Source organism: Paramisgurnus dabryanus, chromosome 2 (genome assembly GCF_030506205.2).
Source record: "Paramisgurnus dabryanus chromosome 2, PD_genome_1.1, whole genome shotgun sequence".
Lineage (NCBI taxonomy): Eukaryota > Metazoa > Chordata > Actinopteri > Cypriniformes > Cobitidae > Paramisgurnus > Paramisgurnus dabryanus.
The window spans coordinates 20,042,722-20,056,673 of NC_133338.1; the positions used below are offsets into that span (position 1 = coordinate 20,042,722).

Genomic DNA, 13,952 nt, shown 5'->3' on the forward strand with positions numbered 1-13,952 from the left:
GATTTATACCATACGTTAGAGTAACTCACTTAACAGTCAAATTGCATCGCGGTTAAAAGAGGCAAGGCAAGCAGAAAACAAGTGCACGGCAGAAATAAAGAAACAGAGTATCTGGTAAGTCTATCTTACCTGGCAAATGTGGTATGTGGAAATTGTGAGGTAGACAATTAACGTAGCTACAACTGTTTAAGCTAATTTAAACTTTTACTTTTTTTGGATTATTGTCAAACAAAATGCCTGCTTACATAACCGAGCCCTCAACGACAACAATTTCATGCAAGAAGTCAATATTGTACCGCTTTCGTTTGTTGTCTTCGATGTCATGTGCTGCTGCGAAGACCGATCGGCTTATGATATCAAAGTACCGCCGAGAGCGAAGGTTTCGACTCGCTCTCGCGGTACTTTGATGTCATACGCTGATTATTCTGTGCACGCATTGTACAGCAGCATGCTTTGCAGTTGTCAGTGGTCACGGTAAGCAGCTTGGTGCCGCTGCCTTAAACCCAGCGCATAAAACTTTTTCTACGAAATGCGGCGTCACAATGGATGATCGACGCATTCATTCTATTAGAATTAAAATGTTGTTGTTGGTTAAAGTTTGTAGGCATTTGTTGAATCAGTGTTTTCCAATTCTTAAAGGAACCTTTTACTCCATGGTCAATCTATGCAAATCTGAATACAGCTAAAGCTGTTGAACAAAAACATTATAATGACTAATGTCATTGGTATTATATGTGATACTTTCAGTCAGTTGCATCAACTCTATTTAGCTACATTTATTCATAGATACTTTTATACAAAGCAACCTTATTAATGAGAGTGCATTTAACATTTTGTCTTAAGGAGCCAGCAATAAGCATAGTCTAAAAAGCTATGTTTACAAGATAATGAAGCATTATAATTTATCATTATTTATCCAAAACCGTTATGCTATTCCTTTGCTAATCTTATGGTGTTTATGAGCAAGTGCACACTTACCAAGTACAACTCTAAAAAAATGCTGGGTTATTTTCTAAAAAATGCTGGGTTATTTTCAACCCAGCATCGGGCCAAAAAGGGACGACATTGGGTTAAAACCCCAGCATTTTGGATTGAAACATCCCAGCACACAGTAGTTTAAATTACAAACCAAGAGGCTGGGCTCTTCCCTTTTTGACCCAACGCTGGGTTGAAAATAACCCAGCATGTTTTTAAGAGTGTATGTTTTGCATTGTTTTTTAACAAATATTGTATTTTCATGTGTATGATTTGAATGTGAAAGTTGTCAAAAAACCCAATTGTCATTACTAGCATCACCTCTTAAGTTGTATTTAGGTAACCATTTATGGTTTTGTCTCTCATCCAGGTGATAACTGAGATGGCTAAGGCACAGACTGATACAGTGGTGTACAGTGTAGAGTCCATGCTGGTGGACGCTATCCGCATACAGACACAGTGTAAGGAACGCAGCACAGAACTTGCTGCTGCTGCAGCAGAGCTCAACATGGAGGCTCAGAGCCTTCGTGAGCAGTGGGAGACCACACAACTTGACATGGCTCGACTGCAACGAATGCTGAACGACCTGCTGGATACAAAGCACGCCTATGAGGCTCGTGAGAGACAGACTCGTAAACTTAGCAAACAGCTTTAGAGAGAAAGCATGAAGGATATAGCAAGATTCATTCATCATTGTAGTAAGGAAAGAAATGGAATAAGTAAGAAAAGCTTGGAAGATGTCAAGATTTTTAGAAAGACAGAAGCAAGAATCTTTAACATTGGTTTAAGATTTGCTAGCATTTCCATTACATTTCCATACAAGCTTTATCATTGGTTCTTAAAATGCAGTCATCAGGCAATTTGAAGACAGTAAATGCAGTAAAAAAAAATGCTATAGGTTGACAAATTTATTGCATGTATTTTAAAAGGTTCACACAGCCACAAATTTAAACAAAACAATGTGGCTATACAAAATTTTTAGTTTCCATAAAGGTATCAGTGCATGATCTAAAAATTGGCAGTCAAATGTGGTAAATAAATGACAAGTGCAATAAGGAACAGGGCGGTTATTAGACAAGAAGTATAAAGCATTAAATGACTGAAATAAACATGGATACTTTGCTGTTAATATAGGCAGAAGGACATTGTGTTTTCCAGGACTTTAGTCCTGTTGACAGCACTTCAGATTTGGCAACGCGCCTCCAGAAAACGGATGTCATCACAGGCCAAATTACGGAATTATGGCAGATTCCTGCACTTCCACTTACACACACACTATGTGATTGGATTAATAGAGTAATACATATGAACAGACAGCAGAGGGCAGAAATGTTTCAAAATGTCATAGAGTTGGCTGGTTAAAACAAGTGAAAAGTTACAGTACAAAAGGTTGGTTCAGATCAACTCCAGACATGCTTTAAAATTAAAATATTTACTCATGAAATTTGACCCAAAATGTAAAACAACAGAATCATGTGGGAAGATAAAAAATAATGACAAATGCATGCATTTTCCTAAAGATTTTTATGTGTCTCTGTGTCATGTGTTTCTGATCACTTTGCCACTCTTGACAGCACTGACAACACTTATCATTATTGTTGTCTTTACAAAAAGCTGTGTCTTAATCAGTTCAGGTTCACTCCACCAATCTGGCAACCGCACACTCTCACCTGCCAGGTCTGTGCTGCCAGCCGCAGATCAGTAACCATGGAAACTAACCCTTGGCAATGCTAGTGAACAAAATCAAGACAGTATACCGGCACTGCCAAAACTCTCTCTGCTCAACTAACCAACTGCTAGCCAGCAGTGCGACTTGAAACGAGTGTATGCGTGTATGTGTTTGTGTGGAAGACATAAAGCTTTAGTGTGTAGTGACATAGATTAACCGTGTCTCTATTCACTGAGGACGTCCCGGACGATTGAAGAAGGGTTCAGTTTCAGAAGGGGTCGCTGATGGGTCAGTTTCCGCTGACCTGTTTTCTGAGCCCGTTTTTTGCTGGATCAAAACCAGAACAGCTATGATCATCCAAAAGAAAAAATTCACCCACACTGCTGTCTGAGATAGAGAGAGAAAGAATACAAACAAGACAAAACAAAGCGAAAATTTTAATTTGTAAAGCCACTGGAAACTAACTGGTAACTTCCTAACATTTTGTACAGTAACATGTAGGGATGACCAGAGTTTTAAAAAAAATCGGTGCCCCTAAATTCTGAGTGTAGTAAGAAGGCCACATGTATCAATTCACAAGACAAATTTAATAGGGCAACTAAAAAAAAACACTTTAGGAATAATAGTCGATGGGTTGTTAAAATTAGACCGCATGTGTGCATTATTTCAAAAAAATGTAAAGGACCCAAGCAAAGATATTTAATATTACCACAAGATGCGTCACTGGAATGGATATGAATGGGGAAGATTGCAGCGTTAGAATGGTCGCTTTAGTCCCACCTCCCAGTAAAAAGAGCCAATCGTCAATCGGAATCCACTGGGAGAGGGACTGCGCATGCATATTCAGAATTGACAGGTCTTGTTTGTCTATTTCTAACAAGACAAAGAGGTGTTGCAATTATGGCAGCGGAGTGATATGACTTCCTTAAAAGGACTTTGGTCGGAGTCAATTATTCTGCTTATACCATGGTAACCACAGACTTCGCTAAGACATTGATCTGGTGGTTACTTTAAGACATTTGACCGGGCAGGTGTGCGTTTATGGAAAAATAATGCATACCCATGAAACATTTCTTAGCCAATCAGAATAAAGCATTCAACAGCACTGTGGTATAAACATATATATTCATTTCATAATGTAGTGCATTTATTTTTAAACTTAACTAAGGTTTAAATATGAACTGCTCAAAAGAATTGTAAATGAAGAAAAAAAATCACTTTGTCAGATTTTGTGTGTGTATGCATGTGTCATCTTGAGAGTTTGTACCTCTGCACTGTGTAGTCTGGAATAAAACTGGGTCCCATCTATAGGGTTCACCCAAGGCTTATTTTGTGCTTCTTCACACCTGCAGTTAAACACATTTATACTTTAATAATTTAAACCTATAGTCAGCATTTCATGATATAGAGGCAGTTTCCCAGTCAGGGTTTAAATTAATGCAGGATTAGGCCTTAGTTATTTAAGGACATTTAAGTACAAACCTTATAAAAACATTACTGGTGGGCATCTTGAGACAAAACAATGGCACTGATATTTGATAAGCTAAACAGTGCAAGTTGTTTTTAAATTAAGGCAGCTCAAACATGCATTTTAGTCTGGGACTACAATACCCCCCGTCTGGGAAAAAATTCCATATATAGCCTAGTTAAAGGAAAACACCACCATTTTTCAATATTTTACTATGTTTTTCCTCAACTTAGATGAATTAATACATACCAATTTTTTTTCAATGCGTACACTTAATCTTTGTACAGTCCGTTTTGAATGTGTTAGCATTTAGCTTAGCACCATTCATTCCTTAGGATCCAAACAGGTATGAATTTAGGAGCCACCAAACACTTCCATGTTTTCCCTATTTAAAGACTGTTGCATGAGTAGTAACACGAGTAAGTTTGGTAGCACAAAATAAAACGTGGTGATTTTCTACTATATTGTAAGGTGTTAGAGCACTTTAGTTTTGTGCACTTTGACCTCTGCACACGGGCGCACAACATCATCACTCCTGAGAATACCCCCTTTAGTTTGAGCGAGAGGCAGCGCAAATATATAACCACACACCTATAATCCCTCCCACTCTCAAGTGATACTTAAACTCGATGGAAAAGATAACCAAGACAAAGTAAAGTGAGCTGACACGACCTGACCCAAAATGACCCGTGGGGTACGACGCAATGGAAAAGCTCTTTCGCCATACAATATATTTCTCATTTTTTATTCGCTTAGAAAAACATTTTATTTCGTGCCACCATACTTACTCGTGTAACTATGTAACAGTCTTTAAATAGGGAAAGCATGGAAGTGTTTGGTGGCTTCTTAATTCAACTCTGTTTGGATCCTAAGGAATGAATGGGGCTAGGCTAAATGGAAGCGCTTGTACAACAATTAAGTGCACGCACTGAGAAAAGAGAGGTACGTATTAATTTGTCCAAGTTGAGGGAAGAAAATAGTAAAATATAAAAAAATGGTGGTGTTTTCCTTTAATAAACTAGTTCATGTCAACTCCTGTTATTTTCATTAGCAACTTCCATTTATATTCCATTACAGCGGCCTCTTTGCGTTACCTTGTTATAGCAGTCACTACTTGGTTCACTGAGTCACACAGTCTGTCTCTGCCAATTCTTAGGATGCATCCCGTCACCAGGAGAAAGAACAGAAAAACTCCACACATGCCCAGAGTAATTTTCAGCCATAATTTCTCTCTAATATCAGACAGAGATGGCAGTCAAGACATCACAATGTTGGCATTTCAACAAAAGCAAGAAGATTCTTTATCAAACAGAAAACAAAGTGGAATATGGATATTACTAGTGCTGCAAAATGTAGGTAAAATTAAGGAAAAAATAACTTTTTCTATAAAAGCAACTTAAGAAGCATGTATAAAATTACACAGTCAGAAAATGTCTAATAAACATGTTATGCACGAGATTTATTGAGTTCCTGGACACACCTTATCATCACCTCGCGATCAACCCAGCTGGTGTAGATCCAGTAGAGGACGAGGGAAAAGCAAAAAACAGCTACACACACAGAGATGGATGATACAAAGTAGCAGAGAGATGGTGAACTGGATGAAACCACTTCAATGGAAGAGAAGTTCAGATGTACTGAACCATACAGCATACACTTCCCATCAAAACTGCCCTGTTTAATTTCAGTGGACACAGGAGGAGATAAATAGACATCTTGATATGATAAAATATTGAACACATAAACTAATATCTCCACAGTGTTAATGCTTAATTTTTATTTTCCCTATGATATCCACTTTGTTAACATAATTAATCCTGGTTGGTTGAGTGATGACTGCAAGTCAGTTACTCTCGTTGTGAAACAATATACGCAGCTTGGTCATACGACAGGAGAGAGAAAGTGTCAGAAATGGAAGTTGTTGTAACTTGTTCTGTCACGCTTTCAGTTTCTTTTCACTTCCGGGTTTGTCTTCTAAAACTCACTTGTTATAAATAACTGCGTTATAACAAACAAATAATCTTTACTACTAGCCTATTGAACGATTTTTGCCCAATTTGACAGAATCGACTTCAATTTGAAACTTACAGGATGGATCCCAAATCTAAGCACCATACACCCCCGCAAATTCTGTGAAAGCTTGTATGTACAAAACAATGGACTTTAGATACCTGAGTCAGAGTAACAGAAGCTGCTGTGACGATCCCACAGATAAAACAGCCGCCGTACAGCAGCAGCTCGAGCAGCAGAAGCCACGGCAGCGCCATAACAACTAACGGCAGGTCCTTACTGCAGCGCGTGCTACACACACATGTGACCTGAGCGTGTCATGGATTAGGGACAATCATGTGATTCATCCACATTCCCATGCTATTTTTTGAAGAGTAATGTGACGAAACGAACAAATTACATTTAAGGGCATTTTAAGGGAACATTAATTAAATAAATACACCGGTCAAACGTTTGAAACACTTGACTGTAATGTTATCTATGATCTTAAAAATCATTTCATCTGAAGGTGCATGGTTAAATGCCTGACAAAAATATAGCTGTGGCAAACAGATTAATTTCAGTTATTAGAAAAGTAAAATTTCATTTTGAAATATTATTTTTGAAATAGATGACTAGACTGAATATTAAAAAAGCAGGCAATTAGACCAGATTAAATGTGAACTCCTTCAATATTCTTTAAAACTCAATGAAAAATGAGTTACATTTGTGTTATTCCATAGTTTGGAGTTAAATAAATAAATAAGAACAAGAGAGTGTTTTTAAAACAAAACTTTTGACCAGTAGTGAAAATGTTTAATTGCTTTTGTGTTTAAAGGGGACTTATCACAAAAAACTGACTTTTTCAATATTTAAGTGCTATAATTGGGTCTCCAGTTCTTCTATCAACCTAGAAAATGTGGAAAAAATCAACCCATTAACTTAGTTTTGGTAAACCATTCTCTGCAAGCATATGAAAAAATAGGTAATTTAAATTTGGCTCCCCTGTGATGTCAGAACTAGATTATATAGTACTGAGTGTAATTGTAGCCTAATAGAATTAAACATTTTTAAACTAACTAAACTAACTAAATTTCTGTTATCAACAATGCACAAAGTGACCTCTACTTTCCATGTGTTACACCTGAAAGATGTCATATCATTCAAATAAAAGACTAGGGCTGGATGTCACAGGAGCACCACTGGGGGGTTGGGGGTATTGCGGGGGGTTAGGACAATTCTAAGGGCCCGTGCACTATGGTGGCCCACGGAGATTAATTTTATTAGTAGTACTTGGTGTTAGTAGTATACAGTACTAGAAGTAGTATAATAGAAATTATAAATGGATCTACCAAACAGATGAAGCAAAGTTACGGCTTGTTTCTGCATTTCCGGCACCCATGGTTTAGGTAGGGGGCCCAACTTCGCATTCTTTCATAGAGCCCAAAACTGCTGGCGCATCTGGGATGTCAGATGTTTAACCTATTTAATCCCAATTTTTTCCCAGGCATGAAAATAACCAAATGCTGTGTCATTTCACCACGTTCCAAATTATTATGCATAAAAGTTTACAAATTCTATTTTACCCTTAACACTTATGACGGTGTGGATGTTATTCTATTTAAATGAAATAAAAATGTCAAAAGATACTTTAATACTTTGAAAAACATGCAAAATATGCTGTTCCAAATTATTATGCAGAATGCTTTTGAACCAAATTTATAATGATATAATGGATTATAATGATCCAAAAACAGATATTGGTCAAATGTGCTACATGGCTAGATAACATCCCCTCCAAAAAAACACAATGTAAAATAAATAATGTATTTACACAAGTTATATAATAAAATATGAGCATATCTTTGACATGACTTTAATGCTCCCATTCATTAAACTTGTAAGTATACAAGTCTAGGTTTAATCTTTCTGTACTGTGAATCACTCGTGAATCTTACAATAGTTCAATGATTTCTGTTTATATTCAACAAATATAAATTGTTATAGGATGTAATTTGCTTTTTTAAGATAATGCACACGTCTTGTCTTTAGAAAGAGATTTTTTATACCCATATGAAATGAGAACCACAACTTGCTTAATAATTTGGAACAGCATATTTTTCATATTTTCCAAAGTATTAAAGTATCTTTTGACATTTTTATTTCATTTTAATAGAATAACATCCACACTGCCATATAACTGTTGAGGGTAAAATAAAATTTGTAAACTTACATTAGAAAAATAAACAAAAATGGCATGTGCATAATAATTTGGAATGCAGTGTAGTAAACCCTTGAACTATATATCAATTTTATGGAAAAGTGTGTGAAAATTGTGTTTTAAGGGCAGTCACAAGTGTTAACAGTGGGATATTGTGATAATGAATTCATGGCAACACTTTACAATAAGGTTGTAGACCTATCTAGTGACATTATTTAATGCATTAGCTAACATTTACTAACAATGAGTAGCATTTATTTATCTTTGTTAATTGTTCAGTAACTTGAAACTGACTTAAACAACATTCAGTAACACTTTTAGAGCTTTATCAATGTAAACCTTCTTTATGGTCACTATTGTGACCAGTGGGATTTAATGGTTTCTAGGGATAAAAAAGATTTAGGCAGGGCCTCATTACCTTCTCACACATCTATCACATATATACATAAATACACTTCTTAGCATCACGGTGGTATTAAAACATTTACACAGTGTGTGTTTGTGGTATACTTTACCAATACCATGCACTGTGTAATTTAAAAAATCAAATGCTGTACATTAATATGCTTGGAGTGATAGCAAGTATTTGTACTTTTTTATTACACATCACTGTTCCACAGAAATTTATCAACATTATATAATGAGAACACATAATATAAAAAGATCAACAAAAGCCAACAAGGCTTGTCGTTTTGGATAAATAAATGACCAATATTGTAACAGCCAGTAAAATGAGAACTTGTTTCTGTATAATTAGGGCACTTTTTACTGCTAGCTGAAATGATGCTGGACTGAACTGAAGTAACAATAAGATAATAATTAAACAAGCAATACTTCTGAGCATTGTAGTGGTATTAAAACACATATACAGTGCCCCTGATCTTCACAGCTCAATTCTGTACAATTTTATCCTTAGAGGTGTTCACTTTTCATACTTAACAATGCAGACTTATAAATCCATGCACACTGTTCAGCCTATCCGATAACTGTCCGTGGGGCAGCCGGGCAGGCGGAAGCTGTCAGGTACTGGGCTGTCTAGTTTACCGATAATCTTATAGATGGCCTTCTTCCAGCAAGGATCCGCATCTCGGCCACTCTGTATGGCAGAGAAAAACTCTCTCAGGGCTACCTCAGATATCTCCACGAACCTCTGTGGAACCTAAAAAAATAACTTACATGAAATATATGCCTATATAGGTCATGGGTTCAAACCAAGGGAACAGGTTAATTAATACAAATTTAAAATTAGTTGCTTGTGATATAAAAAAAATATTTGCAAAAATACAATTATGTGGTTGCACGCAGCACCAACACACAAACACTGACCTGGTAATCATTGCTCTTATTGTAATGCATGTTAAGAATGCGGTAAAGCTCAGAGTCCCTGCCCAGGCGCAGTGCTCTATCCCTGGCAGATGCAAGCCCCTCTCTGGCTGCCTGGCGGGCAAAGCGCTCCATCTGGATATAGAAGAACTCCCGGAAGTTACTGAACCACTTAATCAGCTGGGATGTGACACAGCGATTGAACTGCATAGAAAAAGGATAAGCAAATTTATTTATTTATTTTATATTTATTTATTTGATATACCTCTTGCTGTGCTTTAGAAATATTATGAATAACATCCAAACTAGATACAGTTGAAGTACATAAAGTTGACTTACACCCACAGAAATAAAGGTACAAAAGTTGTCACAGGGACAGTACCCTTTCAAAAAAGTACATATTAGTACTTCAAAGATAGATATTTGTACCTAAATGGTACATATTAGGACCTTTTTAAAGGGTACTGCCCCTGTGACAGCTTTGTACACTTTTTTTTGACAGTGTAAGCTGAATTTGTAAACATTGTTGCCAATAATATTTATTAATATTTAGTTACAATTTGAATCAAACTCTTTCAAATGGAAACACAGCTTTACTTGGTTCGTTTAAATTCATTTGATATGTCAATACCCACATTATTTGTCCCAATTATGCCCAGAAAGGAATACTATGTCTATGATAGTTAAGATAAATGTGCTCTAGTGCCAACTAGTTGTCTAGTTGTGTCCATGTGCATGAGACATCACCTTGACATCAGGGAAAAACGTTTTGAGTGTGCTGGAGCTGGGGTAGCGTGTGTAAAAGAACATGAGTTTGGCTTTCTTCAGATGGCATGGAGAGAGACCTTCCTGAGAGTGTGGATGGTTAAGGAATTTGGATACCACAAAAGTCAAAAATAGAAAACAAAGGCTTTACATTTCATGGAAAATACTCACATATTTACAAATATTCTATTTCGTTATATGTAAAAGGATGTTGATCCAGCAGCAAGATAGAGTGCTGCATCTGCTCCATCCACCATTCCTGCTCCACCTCCCCTCATCCCTCCTTCTCTCGCTCGGTCTGACGGCGACGGGTCGAGCTGGCCCAGCAGGGGAAGGGCTGGGAATGCAGAGTTGTGAGAACGGAAGTCCATGAAAGGTTCGGAAAGACAGTCTTTGTGAAATGGTAAACTGGAGAGAGAGCGAGCAAAGAGATTCTGCATGGTATAGTGGAGAAGTGGTAGGGTTACCGGGTTATCTGGGGGATAAGAGGGCAGAAATTGGTCCTTGCTCCTAGGCGGCAAAAGGGCTGGGAGAGGCGGCTGAGTTAGGGGAGCGAGGCTGGGATTGGCTTCCGAGAGGACGAGGTCCTTCTGTCCACTCTGAGCAATAGGGGTCCTCTTGTCTTGGGAACTCCTTGTGATAAGTGGTAAAGCTTCCACCTGTTCAACCACATGAGCGACTTTGTCAAGTTTCTGCCTCCCATCTGAGTTTAGATCCGAAGCCTTAATGGTTTCTTGGGGAACAGTCGCAGATATGACTGGGGAAGGACCAGTTTCAGCATAGAGCCGAACAACCCTATCGATAACCTGAGCCACAACACTAGCCAGTTCTTGTTTCAGAGCTTGAGCGAACTTCTGCCCCCCTTCTGCGCTCTCCCACTCACCCCTGACCAGACTGCAGCCCAACCACACTTGATCGCCACTTAACTCAAGGTCAAGGTCCATGGAGGTCTCTTGGAATATTCCAGAATTCCTATTCTGATTGCTTTCATTGTCTTTCTTTGACGAACAGCGTGGAGGAGAAAATCCACCACTGATGAGAGGATCATCATCGCTGGAAAACATCTCCGCAACCTCATCTAGATTTAATGCTCCATTCTCCTGTTCATCATCTCCTTTCTCTTCATCTGGCTGCCCTCCATATACCCGCCATACCTTCTCCTGAAGTTCCAGAAGTTTGCCTCTGGTTTCCTCCAGCTGAAGCTTCAGTTCTTGTCGTTGACGCTTTCTCCCCTCCTTGCTCTCCCTCCTGTTTCCTTGATCTGCGCCTTTTCGTTCATCCGTTTTAACCGAAGCGGCACTCTTCCTCCCTCTCTTGCCTTCTCTACCCACCTCTTCTTCATTTCTTACAGCTAAGTTCATCCTCTGTCGTTTCACTCTTGCAAAATCATGGTTCCAGTCCTCCGGCTCAGGAGCAGAATCTTGTCCCCTGGGATAGCTGGGGGTGGATCCAACTGCAAGCTCCCTCTTACCAAACTCATCCTCCTCATTTACATTGTCATCTACTAACAGCCCAGGAAACAAACCCTGACGCTGGCGGAAACTACCCCACCTCTGGGAAGCGCTACTGGGGTGCATGAGAGGGTTGAAAAGGGGGTGGGATGAGAAACTGCCAGGTGAAAATCTGTGACTTGTGGGGTTGGAGTCTGGCAGAGCGCGATACAGTTCGAAAGGACACATTTGGGATGGCTGCTGGTGAAATCGATCTGAAGGGGAATCCATAGCCACCTTTCTGGTATTGAATTAGTACCTTTAAAAAAGAGCACACATTCAAATTTCAGTCTGTCGTGACGCGAGTACGTCATGTATGCATATACATCTGTAGACAATAAATATGCAGTTATTTGGATCAGTTTTAGCATTCATAATCCTCTCATTGTTATCTTCATCATCAGTCCTTTTTCCTCTCTGCATGCGTGCGTTATCTGTCCACTGACAGCTGTACCCTCTGTTTGTTCAGACTGTTGATTCTATTTCACTCATCTCTCTCTCTCTCTCTCTCTCTCTCTCTCACACACATACACACACACACACACACACACACACACACACACACACACTCAACACTACACAAATACATGGATGGTTAGCTGGTAAATATTTTAATGAGATTACTATAGTCCCAAAGTCAGACCTCATACTACTAAACTGTAGATGGACAGATAGTCAGACAGACAGATGCATTTTAATAGAGATGAATAGATTAATAAAAGCAGATTAATGAAATTACTCTCCTCATCTGACATTTTTGCCTTTCCCACGTTGGCAACACCACAGATGTCATCAGATTACTGTTCGCATATAAAGCCGTTTAACTGCCATTAAAATGTAACAGATGGAGAGACAACATCCTCACGACTAAATTGATTTGCGTTAATTACTGACACAGTTACAAAGACGCCATAAATAATATCACAGATCTCACATCAAAGTTTTTATCTTGTTATAAAATGAGATTTGCTTTGAAATGCCTGCGCTGATGGGCGCACATTGTAAACTCTCGAGTGTCGCACATACGTTAACAGATAAATAGACAGATGATGAGGCATATTTTACAAGGACAAACAAATACGCAGATGTCCCGAATAAGAAAGGAGTGGTAAAAATGAAACAACTTACAAAATAGTAAATCAGAAAGCGTTCCCTGGTCGTTCGCTTTCCTGTAGTATGAAATATATATTTTTGTGTCCCTCACTGGTGCCTGCTGTGCTTACCGGGAGCATCCGCGTTCAGAGTTTCCTGTTATTGCTGTAGCTTCTCTCGCGCGCTGTCCATCTCTCATCCTCGCGCACTGTATCGCGTGGTGATCAGCCAGTAGGGAGGGATGTCCACTGCCCCCACACGCGCGCACACACATTTGCACACACACTCCCCCTCTCTCTCTCTCTCTGTCTGTAGTAATCTCCACCACCAATGAATAACTACTTGACCTATTGCAATAATTAAAAGTGTGATCTACATAAGGAACACACATATCGTAAATTACAAGAGTTTACAATTATTACTAGTCGTAAGTTATTAAGTTATAACGTATAAAGTTTTTTTTGCTATAACGTAAGTTATTACAAGTCAAAATCTATAATTAATTGATATGGGCTTTCTTTTTCATTTTGAAATTAATTTTACTTCTATTTCCATTTAACAAAAAAGATAAACATTTTCTGATAAATGTAAAGCAATACAATTATAATATTTTTGTGGCAATTTATTTTTTAATAACTCCCCTTAAAAGAATATTGGTATGTCCAGATATCTCATGATAGTAACATTATAATTTATAAACTTGCCAAAAGTCTGTATTTTCTTTGAACATTTGTTTTTTTTAAGACAATGTGGAGGTTTATTTATATATATGAGCTGGGCATAGATTATCTAGATTAATTTTATACAAAATAAAAGTAATTTTTTGCATAACATATGAGTTTGTGATGTGTGTAACTATAATGTATATATAAATACACACACATTCATGTATGTATTTAAGAAACATTTACATATATATACATAAACGATATATAAACATTTCTTAAATGTATGTATGCA

The 13,952-nt window shown here is 37.9% G+C and overlaps 2 protein-coding genes across 3 annotated transcripts; both read right to left on the minus strand.

Annotated features, from left to right (window-relative positions):
• Positions 1 to 1,868: 1,868 nt before the first annotated feature.
• On the minus strand, positions 1,869 to 6,440 carry tmem179ba (transmembrane protein 179Ba). Its single transcript, XM_065248562.1, has 5 exons — positions 6,284 to 6,440; positions 5,593 to 5,786; positions 5,207 to 5,344; positions 3,912 to 3,990; positions 1,869 to 3,031 (listed from the first exon to the last, which is right to left on the minus strand). Exons 1-5 carry the CDS (start codon positions 6,377 to 6,379, stop codon positions 2,873 to 2,875), a joined length of 666 nt encoding a protein of 221 aa, XP_065104634.1. The 5' UTR covers positions 6,380 to 6,440; the 3' UTR covers positions 1,869 to 2,872.
• Positions 6,441 to 8,332: 1,892 nt separating this feature from the next.
• Positions 8,333 to 13,348, minus strand: prox3 (prospero homeobox 3). Of its 2 annotated transcripts, none has more exons than XM_065269761.2 (5): positions 13,124 to 13,348; positions 10,623 to 12,159; positions 10,393 to 10,500; positions 9,649 to 9,849; positions 8,333 to 9,481 (listed from the first exon to the last, which is right to left on the minus strand). In XM_065269761.2, exons 2-5 carry the CDS (start codon positions 12,129 to 12,131, stop codon positions 9,293 to 9,295), a joined length of 2,007 nt encoding a protein of 668 aa, XP_065125833.2. In that variant the 5' UTR covers positions 12,132 to 12,159; positions 13,124 to 13,348; the 3' UTR covers positions 8,333 to 9,292. The 2 variants fall into 2 exon arrangements, with proteins under 2 accessions (XP_065125833.2, XP_065125832.2); XM_065269760.2 differs by having other exon boundaries at positions 8,334 to 9,481; positions 13,029 to 13,346.
• Positions 13,349 to 13,952: the final 604 nt, after the last annotated feature.